This window comes from Blennius ocellaris (assembly GCF_963422515.1).
Source record: "Blennius ocellaris genome assembly, contig: SCAFFOLD_103, whole genome shotgun sequence".
Classification (NCBI taxonomy): domain Eukaryota; kingdom Metazoa; phylum Chordata; class Actinopteri; order Blenniiformes; family Blenniidae; genus Blennius; species Blennius ocellaris.
The window spans coordinates 109262-130521 of record NW_027662231.1 but is presented as its reverse complement, the minus strand read 5'-3'; the positions used below and the strand labels follow the sequence as shown (position 1 = coordinate 130521).

The following is a 21260-nucleotide window of genomic DNA, read 5'->3' as shown; positions in this document are numbered from 1 at the left end:
CTCCCGTCCCCCGCTCCCGTCCCCCGCTCCCGTCCCCCGCTCCCGTCCCAGTCCTACCTAAAGCACACAGAATGAGACTCGGCAGCACAGGCCCACTTTATTTTACTTTCCACTCACCAGCAAAGCCATTTCTCAGAATCTCTGTTGTTGTTGGCCCATATCTCAAATAGTCCCTGAATGCCTGGCCTGCTGCCACGGTGCGTTCAGGTTCAGGTTCCTGCTGCCACGGTGCGTTCAGGTTCAGGTTCCTGCTGCCACGGTGCGTTCAGGTTCAGGTTCCTGCTGCCACGGTGCATTCAGGTTCAGGTTCCTGCTGCCACGGTGCGTTGAGGTTCAGGTTCCTGCTGCCGCGGTGCGTTCAGGTTCAGGTTCCTGCTGCCACGGTGCGTTCAGGTTCAGGTTCCTGCTGCCACGGTGCGTTGAGGTTCAGGTTCCTGCTGCCACGGTGCGTTGAGGTTCAGGTTCCTGCTGCCGCGGTGCGTTGAGGTTCAGGTTCCTGCTGCCGCGGTGCGTTGAGGTTCAGGTTCCTGCTGCCACGGTGCGTTGAGGTTCAGGTTCCTGCTGCAACGGTGCGTTGAGGTTCAGGTTCCTGCTGCCACGGTGCGTTGAGGTTCAGGTTCCTGCTGCCACGGTGCGTTCAGGTTCAGGTTCCTGCTGCCGGGGTGCATTCAGGTTCAGGTTCCTGCTGCCGGGGTGCGTTGAGGTTCAGGTTCCTGCTGCCGCGGTGCATTGAGGTTCAGGTTCCTGCTGCCACGGTGCGTTGAGGTTCAGGTTCCTGCTGCCGCGGTGCATTGAGGTTCAGGTTCCTGCTGCCACGGTGCATTGAGGTTCAGGTTCCTGCTGCCGCGGTGCATTGAGGTTCAGGTTCCTGCTGCCACAGTGCATTGAGGTTCAGGTTCCTGCTGCCACGGTGCGTTGAGGTTCAGGTTCCTGCTGCCGCGGTGCGTTGAGGTTCAGGTTCCTGCTGCCGCGGTGCATTGAGGTTCAGGTTCCTGCTGCCACAGTGCATTCAGGTTCAGGTTCCTGCTGCCACGGTGCGTTGAGGTTCAGGTTCCTGCTGCCACGGTGCGTTGAGGTTCAGGTTCCTGCTGCCGCGGTGCGTTGAGGTTCAGGTTCCTGCTGCCGCGGTGCATTGAGGTTCAGGTTCCTGCTGCCACAGTGCATTCAGGTTCAGGTTCCTGCTGCAACGGTGCGTTGAGGTTCAGGTTCCTGCTGCCGCGGTGCGTTGAGGTTCAGGTTCCTGCTGCCGCGGTGCATTGAGGTTCAGGTTCCTGCTGCCACAGTGCATTGAGGTTCAGGTTCCTGCTGCCACGGTGCGTTGAGGTTCAGGTTCCTGCTGCCGCGGTGCGTTGAGGTTCAGGTTCCTGCTGCTGCGGTGCATTCAGGTTCAGGTTCCTGCTGCAACGGTGCGTTGAGGTTCAGGTTCCTGCTGCCGCGGTGCGTTGAGGTTCAGGTTCCTGCTGCCGCGGTGCATTGAGGTTCAGGTTCCTGCTGCCAAAGTGCATTGAGGTTCAGGTTCCTGCTGCCACGGTGCGTTGAGGTTCAGGTTCCTGCTGCCGCGGTGCGTTGAGGTTCAGGTTCCTGCTGCCGCGGTGCATTGAGGTTCAGGTTCCTGCTGCCACAGTGCATTCAGGTTCAGGTTCCTGCTGCCACGGTGCGTTGAGGTTCAGGTTCCTGCTGCCACGGTGCGTTGAGGTTCAGGTTCCTGCTGCAACGGTGCGTTGAGGTTCAGGTTCCTGCTGCCACGGTGCATTCAGGTTCAGGTTCCTGCTGCCACGGTGCATTCAGGTTCAGGTTCCTCCCTCCATGCTGTCACACTGAGGGTTCCTCTGCTCTGGTGAGAGGATCAGTTCGGAACCTAAAGTGTCCCGGGGTTCCGTGCCTCCGCCGGGCTGGACAGGAGAGCCTCATGAAGGATTGTATTGTTTTCCTATTATACCTCATTTTGTGTAGAAATACTGAGCTTATTTAAACAATGACCCAATGTTGACACTTAAATGTACGCATTGATGCAGAATTCCTTAATAACATATGATTCCACATCAAGCAGAAATGGTGAAGACACTCTAGATCAGGTTCTTTAACTCAGATCCTGGAGGTTGTCCCTGCAGGTTCTCCTCGTCTCCTGCTTCAACAGGCTGGTTCTCTGGCTGTGAGCAGAACCAGGTGAAGAACCTTCAGGACATTCAGTGGTTAAAGGAGGAGAATGGACAGCCTGCAGGGCTGCAGCTCCAGGATCTGCTCTAGAACCTTTGTGCATTTACAATTTGATGTCATTTAGTTTATGACATTTAAAAGAACAATAATAATAATATATGGTCACCACATTCAGAAAAATCTTAAGACAATTATATTACATTATTACTCATCTTTCTTACTTTCTATTATAAAATATATTTTTAAATATATGTAGACAGAAAAAGATCATTTAAATTATTTGTATGATTTTTATTTAGAAATTAAGATTACTATTATGATTCTGATTATTTCTATTATAAGTGTCATCTGAGGGGGAATGTAACAAATGTAATTGTAAAGTTTTTATATTGTGATTTTATTCTGTTTATAATGATAGAAATGAGCTCGATTGATAGTTTAGTGACCAAAATACATCTTTTCTTTTCCTCTGGAGGGTCGGCAGGTTACTTTCCTGTACTATATGGAATATCTTATTGCGTGAGCAGAATGTGATGAAATAGATGATAGAAAGATGGAGCCACACTGAATCAATGCTTCCAACTCACTTCAGAGGCTTTTACTCTGAAATTCAGGGCCCAGACTGGATTTTGTCCTGCTGGGGTCTGGAGTGAGCTGGACCTGCAGCTGCACTGAAGGGAGGAACGTGAACTGGGGTCTTAATGGGTCGTCTCCACGTCTTGACATGGTTTTCCACCGTCCAGGTCTGATATCTGGGATAAAGAGTTCCACGGTTAGATCCGAGTCCAGCAGGAACCAGAACCTGAGGCAAGGACTGGTTTCTGGGCCAGCGGCAGAACTCCCCGCCTGTAAATATTGGATTTGTGCCGCGTGGTGTCATTTCCTCGTTCATACTGCCGGTGAGAAAACAATCTTTTTTTAATCTGCATAGAAATTCTTTGTTTTTGTCTCTCTGAAGAAGAAGAATCTGAAAAAAGAAGGTAGAGAAGTGCTCCTTGCTCTCCACTGTGACCGAGGAGGAGACCGAGACGTCGTCCCAGCAGACACGTGCTTCGCGTGGCGGCGGGACGTCAAAGGTCGCCGCCGCCGCCTCGTCCTCTGACTGACTGTAGCCTATTTTGATTCCTCTTTCAGATGAATAACTGTGACTTTGCATCATGAATAGTACATTATTTTGAATGTAACCTAGAAGAGGGGCTGGGAACCTTTTTTGAATGTATGCGATCCTGGGGCGGGGGCGGAAGAGCGCAATGAGGTTTTTTTTTGTAAATATCTGGTATAAAAAAAAAAGAAAAAAGATTTTCATTCTTGTGCAGATAACAAGTTTTACTTTCTGTGTGAATATGAAGTGTGTGTGTGTGTGTGCGCACTCTCCTGGCAGAGTTAATCCTGCTTTAATCAGCCAGTTCTATCAATCAATTCAATGCTTTGTGCATCATGTGAGTAGCTCCTCCACAATTAATGGAAATGTTCCTTGTGATACTGTGCATTTAATAAAGGTGGTATGTCTTACAGTACCTCAGCGTCTCGCAGCGCCGTCACGTCTCTCTACTCACTGCAATGGAGGACAGATCATTAGAACACACAAATGACATGAAGACATGTTAAAGTTACAAATGTATTTTGAAGAATTTAAAGATCTTCTAAGATTCAAACAGAAAGTGAGTAAAAGGGAATGAAAGAGAATCTACATTTAAATACATTTATTCAAGCTAATCATATATAATCTGGCTCAGCCTGTTACAAAGTGCTTTTACTTTGATGACAGGAAATATGATTATAGAATTTAAATAAACTATATAGTAAGATAATGTAAAAAGATGATTTATTTAATCAAAATGTTTTGACACTACTATAGATGGACAGACAGACAGACAGACAGATAGATAGTATGGATTGGATTGTAAAAATAAAATATAACCACCAAGTTGGATTGTTATGTTGACTATTAACTGTGAAGTCCTAAAAGTTTCTGATCATTTTCAAAAGTTGGTTTTTTCCCTCATTTCCACAAAGTTTGAGCATTTTGGAAACGGTAAGTTCTCCGTCTCCACGGAGGCTGAGCCTGAGCATTTTTGAAAAGTTGCATTTTCACCGTTGCCATGGAGACCAAGTCAAAGCATTTTCAAAAAAATGCTTCAAGCACCGTTGCCCCCTGAACAGGAACTCAAAACGCTACAAAAGCTTTCACTTGAAATTGCTGTGGTGTGAACAGGACCTGATTCAAGCTGGACCTCCAGTCCAGCCGCTGGCTTGGCCCTCGACCAATCAGTGATCAATCCTGTCTGGCGTGGCCCTCGACCAATCAGTGATCAATCTGGTCTGCATTCATCTGTCATTTCAACACTTGAGAACAAAGTCATGCTATCATGCTACTTCATTAGCAACCATTCTGTTTGACGACACGGTAAAAAACACCAGTTATTTCGTAGGTTAACTTGTTAAGGCAAACAAAAAAAAATTGAAAATGTACAATCTGCAGCACCAATAATTAACGTCTTCCATAATTTGCTTTTCTGGGGTAAAACAAAGAACAATTTTTTCACATCAGAATCACTTCAACATTCCCAAAATCATCTTCTTTTACTGTAATGACCTTCACCAACAATTCTCCATATGCAACCTGTCACGGTGATGGTTCTGCATTTATTTGCGTTTGGATTCAATCATTTAATAGAATAACAGTTGCTTCAAAAAAGATAAAATTGAATCACTGCTGGGGAATTACAGGACATGTTGGGTTAAGTAGGATTCCCAGTGAACTGTGAGGACCTTTAATGACACAAATCAAGTCGGTTCTTCTGAATAAGCTTGAAAATTGAAGCTTCAATAGATTATATTTGGTCTAAATCAGCAAAACTTCAATAAAAGGTGGGAAAAACGCTGCCATTTGCATCAACAGATTGTTTCTGAAACAAACACAAGCTGCACAAATCACCGTGATTCTCACTCACATCAAAAGCTGTGCAGTTTCGATTTATTGTAATCTAAATTTACAATAAAAAAAAAAAGTCCATCCATGTCTTTGAACCATTATGAAAGTTCACGCACAGAAAAGAAAATCAATATACATCTCATTGTATTTTTACAAAGAGGGTTAAAGTAGAGGCATGAAGGCGGCACATCGAGGCTCCAGAGAATCAAACATGAATAAATAGAAAGTGCTAGCTTTAGCAAGACAAAAAACTACACGAGCATCTTCTCCTAAAAACAAAAGAATCGCAGATTGAGACGAATAACGAGGTGGTGAGATGCGTACTCGTCGAGAGATGAAGCCATTTACGTGAACTAAATATGAACTTCTTGTCTTTAGGCTGTATGTCATTTTATCTTTAAAAACTACCAAAATCAACAGCTAGCCATAGCTTGATTATCCTTGTAGTACCACTTTATTCCACAAGTTGGTACAGCGAGTCAAGAAAGGAGAAATTCCAACAACCAAGAAAGAGCGACTCACTGAGCAGACGTACTGCAGCTTCAAGCTTCGTCGACCTGTCGCTTCAGAAATCAATCAAACCTTCCAGTCCACGAACGCATTACATTTTAATTCTCCCTCAAAGAAAACCTCACACAACTGGTTTGTTAGTTAAAATTCCACGTGTCAGTTTCACAAACTACTTCAATAATCCTGCGTTTAACCTTTAAAAAGAGTCGACAGCTTTGGGATTTTTACTTATTTTCTGGAAACAAAAAGGTGAATGGCAGTCATGCACACTGCAAAGAACTGCATGCAGCAGTTATGGTCACCCACTGAAGCACTTTTCATTTATTAATTAATAATTCATGAACACACAGCAGCTGGGTGGGAGGAGCCAGCGCCACTTTCTCAATGTAGAGGATTTCTACAGCGCCGTTTGTGTGTCGCAGGAAGCAAATGTCTGCCGCAGCCGCCTGCAACGTTCAGATTAAAAAACCGCTATGTGGACTGATTATCAACTTCATAGATATAGATTTGATATACATTTCATATATTTCTCTTGTCTTGCTCACTCGCACATTTATTCCACTTGCTCTCATTTATTTTTGTTTACAATGTAACAAAGATGGTGACGGGCTTGAAATTACAATCACCGGAGAAACAAACTGAGAAAATGGAGGGAGGACGAGGAGGAGGAGGACGAGGAGGAGGACACAGTCTGCCCGCCGCCCAGACATCAAAGAGGCGGCGGCTCCTTCCCCGTAGAGCTGCGCTCGCGGAGCTGCAGGTTCTCCAGCGCCACGTCCAGAGGCATGACCTCCACGCAGCCCATGGCTCCGAAGTCGGCGAAGTCCCGCCGCTCCTCCTCGTCGGAGGAGGAGCTCTCCTCCCGCATGAGTGTGGAGAGCAGCAGCTCCTGCACCAGCAGGCTACGGTCGGCGCGCTCCCCCTCCAGGAACTGCCGCTCCGCCTCCGACGCCTTCGCCTCGTTCAACCTGGAAGCGAGGAACACTTTCAGCTCCTGGGAGCAAATAAGTATCTGTGGACAGGTGGTTATGGTGGTGGACAGGTGGTTATGGTGGTGGACAGGTGGTTATGGTGGTGGACAGGTGGTTATGGTGGTGGACAGGTGGTTATGGTGTTGGACAGGTGGTTATGGTGGTGGACAGGTGGTTATGGTGGTGGACAGGTGGTTATGGTGGTGGACAGGTGGTTATGGTGGTGGACAGGTGGTTATGGTGGTGAACAGGTGTTGGACAGGTGGTTATGGTGGTGGACAGGTGGTTAGGGTGTTGGACAGGTGGTGGACAGGTGGTTATGGTGGTGGACAGGTGGTTATGGTGGTGGACAGGTGGTTATGGTGGTGGACAGGTGTTGGACAGGTGGTTATGGTGGTGGACAGGTGGTTATGGTGGTGGACAGGTGGTTATGGTGGTGGACAGGTGTTGGACAGGTGGTTATGGTGGTGGACAGGTGGTGGACAGGTGGTTATGGTGGTGGACAGGTGGTTATGGTGGTGGACAGGTGGTTATGGTGGTGGACAGGTGTTGGACAGGTGTTGGACAGGTGGTTATGGTGGTGGACAGGTGGTTATGGTGGTGGACAGGTGGTTATGGTGGTGGACAGGTGTTGGACAGGTGGTTATGGTGGTGGACAGGTGGTTATGGTGGTGGACAGGTGTTGGACAGGTGGTTATGGTGGTGGACAGGTGGTTATGGTGGTGGACAGGTGGTTATGGTGGTGGACAGGTGGTGGACAGGTGGTTATGGTGTTGGACAGGTGGTGGACAGGTGGTTATGGTGGTGGACAGGTGGTGGACAGGTGGTTATGGTGGTGGACAGGTGGTTATGGTGGTGGACAGGTGGTTATGGTGGTGGACAGGTGGTTATGGTGGTGGACAGGTGGTTATGGTGGTGGACAGGTGTTGGACAGGTGGTTATGGTGGTGGACAGGTGGTTATGGTGGTGGACAGGTGGTTATGGTGGTGGACAGGTGTTGGACAGGTGGTTATGGTGGTGGACAGGTGGTTATGGTGGTGGACAGGTGGTTATGGTGGTGGACAGGTGGTTATGGTGGTGGACAGGTGTTGGACAGGTGTTGGACAGGTGGTTATGGTGGTGGACAGGTGGTTATGGTGGTGGACAGGTGGTTATGGTGGTGGACAGGTGTTGGACAGGTGGTTATGGTGGTGGACAGGTGGTTATGGTGGTGGACAGGTGTTGGACAGGTGGTTATGGTGGTGGACAGGTGGTTATGGTGGTGGACAGGTGGTTATGGTGGTGGACAGGTGGTGGACAGGTGGTTATGGTGTTGGACAGGTGGTTATGGTGGTGGACAGGTGGTGGACAGGTGGTTATGGTGGTGGACAGGTGGTTATGGTGGTGGACAGGTGGTGGACAGGTGGTTATGGTGGTTATGGTGGTGGACAGGTGGTTATGGTGGTGGACAGGTGGTTATGGTGTTGGACAGGTGGTGGACAGGTGGTTATGGTGGTGGACAGGTGGTTATGATGTTGGACAGGTGGTTAAGATGTTGGACAGGTGGTGGACAGGTGGTTATGGTGTTGGACAGGTGGTTATGGTGTTGGACAGGTGGTTAAGATGTTGGACAGGTGGTTAAGATGTTGGACAGGTGGTGGACAGGTGGTTATGGTGTTGGACAGGTGGTTATGGTGTTGGACAGGTGGTGGACAGGTGGTTATGGTGTTGGACAGGTGGATATGGTGGTGGACAGGTGGTTATGGTGGTGGACAGGTGGTTATGGTGTTGGACAGGTGGTGGACAGGTGGTTATGGTGGTGGACAGGTGGTTATGATGTTGGACAGGTGGTTAAGATGTTGGACAGGTGGTGGACAGGTGGTTATGGTGTTGGACAGGTGGTTATGGTGTTGGACAGGTGGTTAAGATGTTGGACAGGTGGTTAAGATGTTGGACAGGTGGTGGACAGGTGGTTATGGTGTTGGACAGGTGGTTATGGTGTTGGACAGGTGGTGGACAGGTGGTTATGGTGTTGGACAGGTGGATATGGTGGTGGACAGGTGGTGGACAGGTGGTTATGGTGTTGGACAGGTGGATATGGTGGTGGACAGGTGGTTATGGTGTTGGACAGGTGGTTATGGTGTTGGACAGGTGGTGGACAGGTGGTTATGGTGTTGGACAGGTGGATATGGTGGTGGACAGGTGGTGGACAGGTGGTTATGGTGTTGGACAGGTGGATATGGTGGTGGACAGGTGGTTATGGTGTTGGACAGGTGGATATGGTGGTGGACAGGTGGTTATGGTGGTGGACAGGTGGTGGACAGGTGGTTATGGTGTTGGACAGGTGGATATGGTGGTGGACAGGTGGTTATGGTGTTGGACAGGTGGATATGGTGGTGGACAGGTGGTGGACAGGTGGTTATGGTGTTGGACAGGTGGATATGGTGGTGGACAGGTGGTTATGGTGTTGGACAGGTGGATATGGTGGTGGACAGGTGGTGGACAGGTGGTTATGGTGTTGGACAGGTGGATATGGTGGTGGACAGGTGGTTATGGTGTTGGACAGGTGGATATGGTGGTGGACAGGTGGTGGACAGGTGGTTATGGTGTTGGACAGGTGGATATGGTGGTGGACAGGTGGTTATGGTGGTGGACAGGTGGTTATGGTGGTGGACAGGTGGTGGACAGGTGGTTATGGTGTTGGACAGGTGGTGGACAGGTGGTTATGGTGGTGGACAGGTGGTGGACAGGTGGTTATGGTGGTGGACAGGTGGTGGACAGGTGGTTATGGTGGTGGACAGGTGGTGGACAGGTGGATATGGTGTTGGACAGGTGGTTATGATGGACAGGTGTTTATGATGGACAGGTGGTGGACAGGTGGATATGGTGTTGGACAGGTGGTTATGATGGACAGGTGTTTATGATGGACAGGTGTTGGACAGGTGGTTATGATGGACAGGTGGTGGACAGGTGGTTATGATGGACAGGTGTTGGACAGGTGGTTATGATGGACAGCTGTTGGACAGGTGGTTATGATGGACAGGTGGTTATGATGGACAGGTGTTGGACAGGTGGTTATGATGGACAGGTGGTTATGATGGACAGGTGTTGGACAGGTGGTTATGATGGACAGGTGGTTATGATGGACAGGTGTTTATGATGGACAGCTGTTGGACAGGTGGTTATGATGGACAGGTGTTGGACAGGTGGTTATGATGGACAGGTGTTGGACAGGTGGTTATGATGGACAGGTGGTTATGATGGACAGCTGTTGGACAGGTGGTTATGATGGACAGGTGTTGGACAGGTGGTTATGATGGACAGGTGGTTATGATGGACAGGTGTTGGACAGGTGGTTATGATGGACAGGTGTTGGACAGGTGGTTATGATGGACAGGTGGTTATGATGGACAGGTGTTGGACAGGTGGCTATGATGGCCAGGTGTGTTGGGGCCTGGTTTACCGTGCTAATAGGAACTGGGAGCTGTGGGACGAGGAAGGGGGGTGGCTCTCCCCCGCCGGGATGTTGTTGGTGGTGGCGGTGCTTGGCGGCGGGATGGCGGTGCCGGCGTTACCCGGGTTGTTGCCGCGCCTCGTGGCGTGGCGGCCCGTCTCCACCTGCTGCCGCGCCGCCTGCGCCTGCTGCCGCTCCAGCTGCAGTTGCATCTGGAGCTGCTGGAGTTGGGAGGCCGACGGCCCCGACGAGTTGATCTGCCCCCCCGCTGCACGCCGCACCCCCGACAACTGGGACAACAACTCTGCAAGAGACAAGAGAATTCCTGTTCTTCAGGTTCTGAGCAGAAGATGGTCACATGAACCTGCTTGGTGTGGACAGAACCCGATGACACAGCAACTTCTTCAAGTGGAGACAAGTGAGCGCAGGAGACGATGATGAGGATTCTTCTGAAACGCTCAGTCTCCATGGAAACGGATGGAAGCTTAAGTTGTCAAACACTGCTCCATCTTTGTCTTGGTGGAAATGAGGAAAACCACCACAGGAAATAGTTGTTGTGCACATGGTCATGTGATGGACACGAGAGCGACGGAGGAAAAGAGCCTCCGGCCTCCTTCGACTGAAAACCACAACCTCTTGTCGTGTTTCCGTGTCATTTACATGACAACGACGCCCAGAGCCACCAAAAACACAACTTTTTGAAAACACTCAGAGCCCGTCTCCATGGGAACGAGGCAAGCACAACTTTTCTGAAATGCTGCTACTGCATGTGTGCACTGCGGCTGAATGTCCATGCCCGGGTGTGTGTGTGTTTTCATTACCAAACAAACAGCAGCGCCGCATGATAACTACATTGTTTTCAGTGTTTCTGCCGTTTCCGTGCCAAGTTGTTTTCAAACGGTGCCATGTAAATGCAAAGGTTTTTCTCAATCAAAAACGATGTGAAACGTCGTTAACGGGGCATAAAAATAAAGACGCAGCCATTTTGGCGGTGTACAAACAAGGAGAGCTCCAAGTCGTTGCAGAAGTCGTCTCCCAAAAACAAAAGTGAGCAATATTTTCTATAAACAGAATGACATAAATGTGTATAACATCCTTTTGAGAAAATGATTGAAATTTCATAAAGTTTTGTTCAAAGAGATACCATGTATTATATTATAAGAAACACGATGGCGATGGTTCCAAACCCGAGGCCTGAGATGCCCTGAGGGACGCCACAGATCACAGACATGGAAGAAAAGTAGAAAAGTGAAGTGGGAGCTTTGACACAAACAGAGACGTGGATTCACGGTGTCCCAGCAGAGTAGAACCCCGATGAATTGCATTTAAAGGAAGAACATGAGTTCTGGTGGCGGGTGTGTGGCTGGTCGTCTCACCTGCGATGGGGTCCATTGCTTCTCTATTGCTGGGGGTGTAGGTGGAGCTCTGTGACGACGAGGAGGAAAGGCCCCCCGTGGAGCCGCTAGTAAAGTGCATATTTGTCCGCCGTGCTCTGGGGCCGCCCAGCCCTCGTCCCGGGTGAAACATCCTACGGACGTGCCGGACGCTGCTGGACTCGTCGTGGACGGGGAACAATGTTAAGGCTCAAAACCCGCCGCTCGTGGTGTAACGCACGCCAGCGCGGACAGACAAGGAAGGATATCAAGTCTCGCGGCGCTCTGTGTTCGAGGGTGAGGTGAGCAGTGAAGTCGTCGGTGACGTGGTTGGGGTCCCCTCCTGGCAAGGCAGCGCATATGGGACAGATCTGAAAGCAGAGCGGCAGACATCATGACCAGTGTTCCTCAGGAGGCGACACATCATGACCAGTGTTCCTCAGGAGGTGACACATTGACCTGGTGTTCCTCAGGAGGTGACACATCATGACCAGTGTTCCTCAGGAGGCGACACATCATGACCAGTGTTCCTCAGGAGGCGACACATCATGACCAGTGTTCCTCAGGAGGTGACACATCATGACCAGTGTTCCTCAGGAGGTGACACATCATGACCAGTGTTCCTCAGGAGGTGACACATCATGACCAGTGTTCCTCAGGAGGTGACACATCATGACCAGTGTTCCTCAGGAGGTGACACATCATGACCAGTGTTCCTCAGGAGGGGACACATTGACCTGGTGTTCCTCAGGAGGGGACACATTGACCTGGTGTTCCTCAGGAGGTGACACATCATGACCAGTGTTCCTCAGGAGGGGACACATTGACCTGGTGTTCCTCAGGAGGGGACACATCATGACCAGTGTTCCTCAGGAGGGGACACATTGACCTGGTGTTCCTCAGGAGGGGACACATTGACCTGGTGTTCCTCAGGAGGGGACACATTGACCTGGTGTTCCTCAGGAGGGGACACATCATGACCAGTGTTCCTCAGGAGGGGACACATCATGACCAGTGTTCCTCAGGAGGCGACACATCATGACCAGTGTTCCTCAGGAGGCGACACATCATGACCAGTGTTCCTCAGGAGGCGACACATCATGACCAGTGTTCCTCAGGAGGTGACACATCATGACCAGTGTTCCTCAGGAGGCGACACATCATGACCAGTGTTCCTCAGGAGGTGACACATCATGACCAGTGTTCCTCAGGAGGGGACACATTGACCTGGTGTTCCTCAGGAGGTGACATCATGACCAGTGTTCCTCAGGAGGCGACACATCATGACCAGTGTTCCTCAGGAGGTGACACATCATGACCAGTGTTCCTCAGGAGGCGACACATCATGACCAGTGTTCCTCAGGAGGTGACACATCATGACCAGTGTTCCTCAGGAAGCGACACATCATGACCAGTGTTCCTCAGGAGGTGACACATCATGACCAGTGTTCCTCAGGAGGTGACACATCATGACCAGTGTTCCTCAGGAGGGGACACATCATGACCAGTGTTCCTCAGGAGGTGACACATCATGACCAGTGTTCCTCAGGAGGCGACACATCATGACCAGTGTTCCTCAGGAGGCGACACATTGACCTGGTGTTCCTCAGGAGGTGACACATTGACCTGGTGTTCCTCAGGAGGTGACACATCATGACCAGTGTTCCTCAGGAGGGGACACATTGACCTGGTGTTCCTCAGGAGGGGACACATTGACCTGGTGTTCCTCAGGAGGGGACACATTGACCTGGTGTTCCTCAGGAGGTGACACATCATGACCAGTGTTCCTCAGGAGGTGACACATCATGACCAGTGTTCCTCAGGAGGGGACACATTGACCTGGTGTTCCTCAGGAGGTGACACATTGACCTGGTGTTCCTCAGGAGGGGACACATCATGACCAGTGTTCCTCAGGAGGCGACACATCATGACCAGTGTTCCTCAGGAGGGGACACATTGACCTGGTGTTCCTCAGGAGGGGACACATTGACCTGGTGTTCCTCAGGAGGTGACACATCATGACCAGTGTTCCTCAGGAGGTGACACATCATGACCAGTGTTCCTCAGGAGGGGACACATCATGACCAGTGTTCCTCAGGAGGTGACACATTGACCTGGTGTTCCTCAGGAGGTGACACATCATGACCAGTGTTCCTCAGGAGGTGACACATCATGACCAGTGTTCCTCAGGAGGGGACACATTGACCTGGTGTTCCTCAGGAGGGGACACATCATGACCAGTGTTCCTCAGGAGGGGACACATTGACCTGGTGTTCCTCAGGAGGGGACACATTGACCTGGTGTTCCTCAGGAGGGGACACATTGACCTGGTGTTCCTCAGGAGGGGACACATCATGACCAGTGTTCCTCAGGAGGGGACACATCATGACCAGTGTTCCTCAGGAGGTGACACATCATGACCAGTGTTCCTCAGGAGGTGACACATCATGACCAGTGTTCCTCAGGAGGGGACACATTGACCTGGTGTTCCTCAGGAGGTGACACATCATGACCAGTGTTCCTCAGGAGGGGACACATCATGACCAGTGTTCCTCAGGAGGGGACACATCATGACCAGTGTTCCTCAGGAGGGGACACATTGACCTGGTGTTCCTCAGGAGGGGACACATTGACCTGGTGTTCCTCAGGAGGTGACATCATGACCAGTGTTCCTCAGGAGGGGACACATTGACCTGGTGTTCCTCAGGAGGGGACACATTGACCTGGTGTTCCTCAGGAGGTGACACATCATGACCAGTGTTCCTCAGGAGGTGACACATCATGACCAGTGTTCCTCAGGAGGTGACACATCATGACCAGTGTTCCTCAGGAGGTGACACATCATGACCAGTGTTCCTCAGGAGGGGACACATTGACCTGGTGTTCCTCAGGAGGTGACACATCATGACCAGTGTTCCTCAGGAGGGGACACATCATGACCAGTGTTCCTCAGGAGGGGACACATCATGACCAGTGTTCCTCAGGAGGGGACACATCATGACCAGTGTTCCTCAGGAGGGGACACATCATGACCAGTGTTCCTCAGGAGGGGACACATTGACCTGGTGTTCCTCAGGAGGGGACACATTGACCTGGTGTTCCTCAGGAGGTGACATCATGACCAGTGTTCCTCAGGAGGGGACACATTGACCTGGTGTTCCTCAGGAGGGGACACATTGACCTGGTGTTCCTCAGGAGGTGACATCATGACCAGTGTTCCTCAGGAGGTGACACATCATGACCAGTGTTCCTCAGGAGGGGACACATTGACCTGGTGTTCCTCAGGAGGGGACACATTGACCTGGTGTTCCTCAGGAGGTGACATCATGACCAGTGTTCCTCAGGAGGTGACACATCATGACCAGTGTTCCTCAGGAGGCGACACATCATGACCAGTGTTCCTCAGGAGGTGACACATCATGACCAGTGTTCCTCAGGAGGTGACACATCATGACCAGTGTTCCTCAGGAGGGGACACATTGACCTGGTGTTCCTCAGGAGGGGACACATCATGACCAGTGTTCCTCAGGAGGTGACACATTGACCTGGTGTTCCTCAGGAGGGGACACATTGACCTGGTGTTCCTCAGGAGGGGACACATTGACCTGGTGTTCCTCAGGAGGGGACACATTATGACCAGTGTTCCTCAGGAGGGGACACATTGACCTGGTGTTCCTCAGGAGGGGACACATTGACCTGGTGTTCCTCAGGAGGGGACACATTGACCTGGTGTTCCTCAGGAGGGGACACGTTGACCTGGTGTTCCTCAGGAGGTGACACATCATGACCAGTGTTCCTCAGGAGGGGACACATCATGACCAGTGTTCCTCAGGAGGTGACACATTGACCTGGTGTTCCTCAGGAGGGGACACATTGACCTGGTGTTCCTCAGGAGGGGACACGTTGACCTGGTGTTCCTCAGGAGGGGACACATTGACCTGGTGTTCCTCAGGAGGGGACACATTGACCTGGTGTTCCTCAGGAGGGGACACGTTGACCTGGTGTTCCTCAGGAGGTGACACATTGACCTGGTGTTCCTCAGGAGGGGACACATTGACCTGGTGTTCCTCAGGAGGGGACACGTTGACCTGGTGTTCCTCAGGAGGGGACACATTGACCTGGTGTTCCTAGGGGCCTCGTGGCTGCTCATCGCCATCAGGCTCCTTTTAACTGCTCAACTCCATCAACACACTTTGGGCCTCATTTACAAAAGAAGGTTTTTTTTTCAAACCAAAATCTGTCATAATTTTATGAGTGTCCATTTACACCACATACGTTCATGGAGTTACTTGAAAACACAACTTTTTGAAAAAAGTCTCCACAGTCACTGGAAACAGGGGAAGTGCAACTTTTCTGAAACTCTGCTATTGCACACTACGGCCGCAGTAACTAGTACTACTGCACATGCTCAGTAGAGCCCTTCAGAACAAAGTTTCCTCTCTTGTGTCATGACTCCCAGTCCAGATTCTGCTGGACTTGGTACTTTTATTTTGACAGTCACCTTAATGCAGCATGTCTGCCGTTTCCATGTAAATGGCATCGTTTCCCAAAATCTGCTGTGAAAACGCAAAAGGTTTCTCAAACAAAAAAGCAAAAAAGCTGGAGTTTCACTTGAAACATGGTCATGTTGAGGTGGTTTAGCTGTTCGGTTGACATCCCACTGTCCTGACAGGTAAACTGTAGTGGCACTAGTGTTATCTCCAAACACACCCAGTACCAGTGAGTTCTTCAACCAATCACATGTTGGTTTGTTACTAAAAACACAACGCCAACTGGTGATCTACAAACATTTACAGCTCTTCATATTTCTGACGGTGATTATCAAAATGTTGCTGTCTGCACGTGTTGCTTTTGTAAAATTAATAAAAAACAATTTTCAGCAGATAGTTTCCATAGAAAACCTTTGTATTGTCATTAAACACTTTTACTATCAAGTGGCCAAAATTTTGAGTGACATTGTGAATTTCCTCGAGCGTTAATTAATTATTGCAGGAGAGATTTAGCCTGCAACTTAGAAAATAGCTTCATTTACTGCATTAGGAACTCTGATGTGTGTGGTGAGGATTTTTCCAATTTCTTATGAATACATTTTTGCTGATAAAGCTAAAGTGGACTTTTTCAATATGTTAAGCCTTCATATAGTAGACAGTGTCCCAACACGTGCTGGCAGAAGAACACACGACTCACCACCTCCGTGGAGGTCTCTGAATGCTCCGCGGTGACGTGGTCCTGCAGGGACGTCTCTGTGAAGCCCATCCTGCCACAGTAAGGACACGTGAAGGACTGCGGCTGCTCTACTGAAAACGTGTCTCCTCCATAATACAAGTCTGCCGTGTGAGAGAAGCAGAGAGAATCCGTTCAGATGGTTTCCACTTATGATATCTTCTTCCATGCAGGTTTGGCTGGTGTGCTCACCGTAGTCTACCCGGGTCAGGATGCACTGCATGGGGTGCTCTGTGGTGTGTCTCGTGGTGGTGGCGCCGCTCTCGTAGCACGACGCACACAGGTCGTAGTCGTAGCAGATTAAACACTTGAACCGTCGTCCTCTGAAGTTGCCTTTCAAACACGCGTCACAGCTTACGCCTGCAGAGAGAGAGGGACGAGACGAAGCACACCATCTGTCACTTCAGCTAGAACTTACTTAAAAGAGCGTCTGTGGGGCGAACAGAGATGGTCTTTATCTGGGGGGGGCTCTCGTTCGCCAGCGTGAGGTGGGGAGCGGCACCGTGGCCACAGATCAAGAACTCTTCCTGCAGACTTCAGCAGCAGCTCAAAAAACTGTTCTTATAACAGGAGCATCTGCATGTTTACTTGTCTCATCCGATCAGCCTCATCAATCCATTAAAGCTCATTCATGAAGTCCGATCAATGCTCCGCTGAAGACGAGCAGAACCAGACAACCCAGGAGGGACGGAGAAAGGAAAGCTAGGAAAGTTCTCCCTGGAAAACGTTGTCATATAAAGGAGGTCCTGGGGACTGCAAGCCGTCGTGTGCAGTACTGATGCAGCAATACAGTATTTGGCTGGAATACGGGCCCAAAATCCTCAGAACACACATTTCACAGCAGTAGCGCAAAAGCTATAAAGACTTATGAGAAAATGATACCAGAACAGTATCAAGTATCAGCTGATACTCATAGACACTGCATTGGGATCGGTATCAAATGTGAAAATGCTGGATCGGTACATCTCCAGTGGTGCAATCCAGATGGGGGGCATCTGGAAGCTCTGGAAGTTGTTCTCACTTAGTGGAAAAAGCAGCAGTCGAACAAAGAAACAGCCTGAACAGTGTTGTCTTACACATGTTGAGCCAACAGGAAGGTAGACATGCTCCAAAACCACAAAGGGGAAGGGGTAAAGAGCAGGTCGGGGGGGTAATGAGCAGGTCGGGGGGGTAAAGAGCAGGTCGGGGGGGTAAAGAGCAGGTCGGGGGGGTAATGAGCAGGTGGGGGTAAAGAGCAGGTGGGGGTAAAGCGCAGGTCGGGGGTAAAGAGCAGGTGGGGGTAAAGAGCAGGTCGGGGGTAAAGAGCAGGTGGGGGGGTAAAGAGCAGGTGGGGGTAAAGAGCAGGTGGGGGTAAAGATCAGGTGGGGGTAAAGAGCAGGTGGGGGTAAAGATCAGGTGGGGTAAAGAGCAGGTGGGGGTAAAGAGCAGGTGGGGGTAAAGCGCAGGTCGGGGGTAAAGAGCAGGTGGGGGTAAAGAGCAGGTCGGGGGTAAAGAGCAGGTGGGGGGGGTAAAGAGCAGGTCGGGGTAAAGAGCAGGTGGGGGTAAAGATCAGGTGGGGGTAAAGAGCAGGTCGGGGGGTAAAGAGCAGGTGGGGGTAAAGAACAGGTCGGGGGTAAAGAGCAGGTGGGGGTAAAGAGCAGGTCGGGGGGTAAAGAGCAGGTGGGGTAAAGAGCAGGTCGGGGGGTAAAGAGCAGGCGGGGGGTAAAGAGCAGGTGGGGGTAAAGAGCAGGTCGGGGGTAAAGAGCAGGTGGGGGTAAAGAGCAGGTGGGGTAAAGAGCAGGTGGGGGTAAAGAGCAGGTCGGGGGGTAAAGAGCAGGTGGGGTAAAGAGCAGGTCGGGGGGGTAAAGAGCAGGTGGGGGTAAAGAGCAGGTGGGGTAAAGAGCAGGTCGGGGGGTAAAGAGCAGGTGGGGGGGTAAAGAGCAGGTGGGGGGGTAAAGAGCAGGTGGGGGTAAAGAGCAGGTGGGGTAAAGAGCAGGTGGGGGTAAAGAGCAGGTGGGGGTAAAGAGCAGGTGGGGTAAAGAGCAGGTGGGGGTAACAGACGGCTAAAAGGACTCAGGACACGTACAGAAGACTTTTCTTGATCACAAAGTGAGTTTTCTGGTTTCTCAGTGACTCAGTGTTTTCAGTGGCTCTGAGTCCCGATGTCGTCAAATCTGACTCCAAATCGTAATGAAGGTTTGCTTTAGGGCTGCAGGATTTACCTGCAAATAAACATTGATGAATTTTTAAAGAAAAATTAGAGTTTTGATTCAATTTTTTGCTCAATGCACGACTGCAGACATCTTATATATTGTGAAAAGTGCAACCTTTTTGATTGTCCTCAGAGGTAAACTGCAAAAAACAATCCAAAAATAAAAAAGTAAATGAGGATCAGTCGTTCAACAAATTCAAGCTTTAATCCAGGCTTAAGCATAAGTGCAATAGCAACTACTGAAACCCACGAAGAATGGTAGAACGGAATGCGAAAAATGTAGAAAAACTATTTGTGCGTGTGTGGGGGGGGTTGAATTTGCAAAATAAAAATCTTTTTAGCTACAAATTCTATAAATCGATTAAGTTGCTCAGCCCTAGTTTGCTGTTACACACATTTTGCATACATATTCCAAAAAAAAACATTGATCAGGGTAAAGAAGCGGGATTCTCTGACAATACAGGACCAACACAATCAAACCCCAGTTAACCTGAACAAACACATCAGCTGCTCATGTTGGTCAATTCTTCTTCATTACAACTGCTGAAGAGAAATGTGGGGGTCTCCCTCAGAGTGTGAACAGACCAAATCAACGGAGAAAACACAAGACAACAGAGTACGAGCACTTGACGGACAGATCAGTCATCGGTGGAGTTGTACTTTTATCTTTGATCACTTGAGGAGGTCAGAAATAATCTCAGATGTTCAGTTGCGATAACTTCAGGGGAAATGAAAGAGATCTTCACTGCTCTGTCGTGACGATGCATTGACTTGAACTAAAAACACTATTTTCAGTTTCTAATCAGATTAAGATTTCTCAGACAGAAGTTCTTGATGTGTGAAGAATGTAGTGTCAGTATTACTAATTCTCCCATTTTCTTTACCAGAGATTGTTTTGAATTGTCCAAGAAATTGTACATTAGTGAGTGACAAGATATTCCTGCAGAACCCTGTCAGTCATGTAGTGATTTACCTCTGGCTGACTTTCTTATAGAACCTCTGCGAATAGCTTCAAATAGAAAAACTCTTTAGGCCCCATTTACACGTCTGTTTGCACCACGGAAATGCGAAACCAATGTGTTTTCACTTCAAATACTGTGTAAACAGTGTCTAATAACGTAATAGTCTGAATAGTCATAAACAACAAAGATTACAAGAATGTCAAGGATCTGTACCACGAGTTAGCTCAGTTAAAGGTAAACGGAAGTATTTCAATGACTACTTTTGGTCCTTTTACAGGTGCTTTTGCTCCTCTCAGGAAGAGAAGAGGAAAGTTGTATCTGTGTGGCCACTGGATTATAATCCCTCCTGTGTGGATTAGAACACATCGAGATAACTTCTGAACTTCAGACTGACGCCTGTTCTAAACACAAACAAGAGCAGAAAGGTTTGGGGGAAGTGGTGGATCGAGATGAACGAAGGGAATCTCACAGTGGAAAGGTCCCTGAGCATGACCTTTGACCCCAATCTAATCCCAGGAGCACCTTGTGGCTGCCCACAGCATCCTTCGTGCAATGGTAACTTTTTTGTAGAAGAAGGTTCTCGCTTTTATAATCCCGTTTAGAAGAAGAAGAAAGTTGTGTCTGTGCAGGACCTGGATTAGAGTCTGTGTGGATTACATCACACCTGGGTGACTTCTGAGGGTTTAAAGGGGACAAACACCTGGCTGGCCCGCTGGAATTGCCCTGTGGTGGCAAGAATTACACTGACAATGCAGACATACGTTCCCTCTGCTGGGTTAAAGTGTAAGTTAGTGAGGATTTGAGTGGAGAGGCCGCAGACTGTTTCTTGATGACAGTGCATTAGCCAACAACACTGTGACTGACGGGACAGTATGGCGCTAATTTACCTGTTTAAATCAACAAATATCCCCAACAGCAAACCAGAGGCTACAGTAGATGTGTTACCGCACACTGAAGAGTGAAATAAATTAGGCTACGAGTGCCAGAAAAAAGGATAAATAAAGTCCCCAAGTAGTTAGAAGAACTAGCTCCTGATTAGCTCGCAGGCTAACGTGAAGCCAACGCAGTTCATAGCAACGGCTAACAGCTAAAGCTCGAGCCGCCGCGGAGCTACGAGCCGGTGATGGACAATTCAGGGGACCGGGACCGGTGTGGCGACAGCGGACAGAGCCTCCAGGGGACGAGCCGGGAGGGAAGCACGGGAGCAGCGCGGCAGCCTCCGCCGGGACTTGGAGCGGCGGTTAGCGGAGCTAGCCGCGCGGCTAGCCGTTCCGGTAGCCGCCGAGCTGTTTATCCACTCACCCTCATGTCGGGACATCCTACAGGCAGCGACACAGCCCCGCCTCGGGCTCCCCAGCGCGCTCGACGGGCAACAGGACCGATTTCGAGGCGCTGCCGCGAGAAGAGCCCCCGCCGCCGAGTGTTTTTCCAGCAAAGATGGATCCTCCAGCAGCAGCACCAGCTTACAGTTTGTTCTGGTTCCCTTCCCAGAGTGTCACTTCTGG

General features: G+C 49.8%; 1 protein-coding gene across 1 annotated transcript; it reads right to left on the bottom strand.

The window, feature by feature from the left end:
* Nucleotides 1–5091: 5091 nt before the first annotated feature.
* LOC308148046 (E3 ubiquitin-protein ligase KCMF1) lies at nucleotides 5092–21219 on the bottom strand. Its single transcript, XM_080521459.1, has 7 exons — nucleotides 21058–21219; nucleotides 16795–16962; nucleotides 16567–16706; nucleotides 11649–11750; nucleotides 11383–11566; nucleotides 10016–10310; nucleotides 5092–6570 (listed from the first exon to the last, which is right to left on the bottom strand). Exons 1-7 carry the CDS (start codon nucleotides 21071–21073, stop codon nucleotides 6312–6314), a joined length of 1164 nt encoding a protein of 387 aa, XP_080377585.1. The 5' UTR covers nucleotides 21074–21219; the 3' UTR covers nucleotides 5092–6311.
* Nucleotides 21220–21260: the final 41 nt, after the last annotated feature.

Excerpts from the sequence above, each read along its gene's own strand:
- LOC308148046 (XM_080521459.1), bottom strand. Across the intron at positions 16,707-16,794 it reads CCTGACCCGGGTAGACTACG|ACTTGTATTATGGAGGAGAC; the intron begins GTGAGCACACCA and ends CTCACACGGCAG. Across the intron at positions 10,311-11,382 it reads AGCAATGGACCCCATCGCAG|AGTTGTTGTCCCAGTTGTCG; the intron begins GTGAGACGACCA and ends TGTCTCTTGCAG.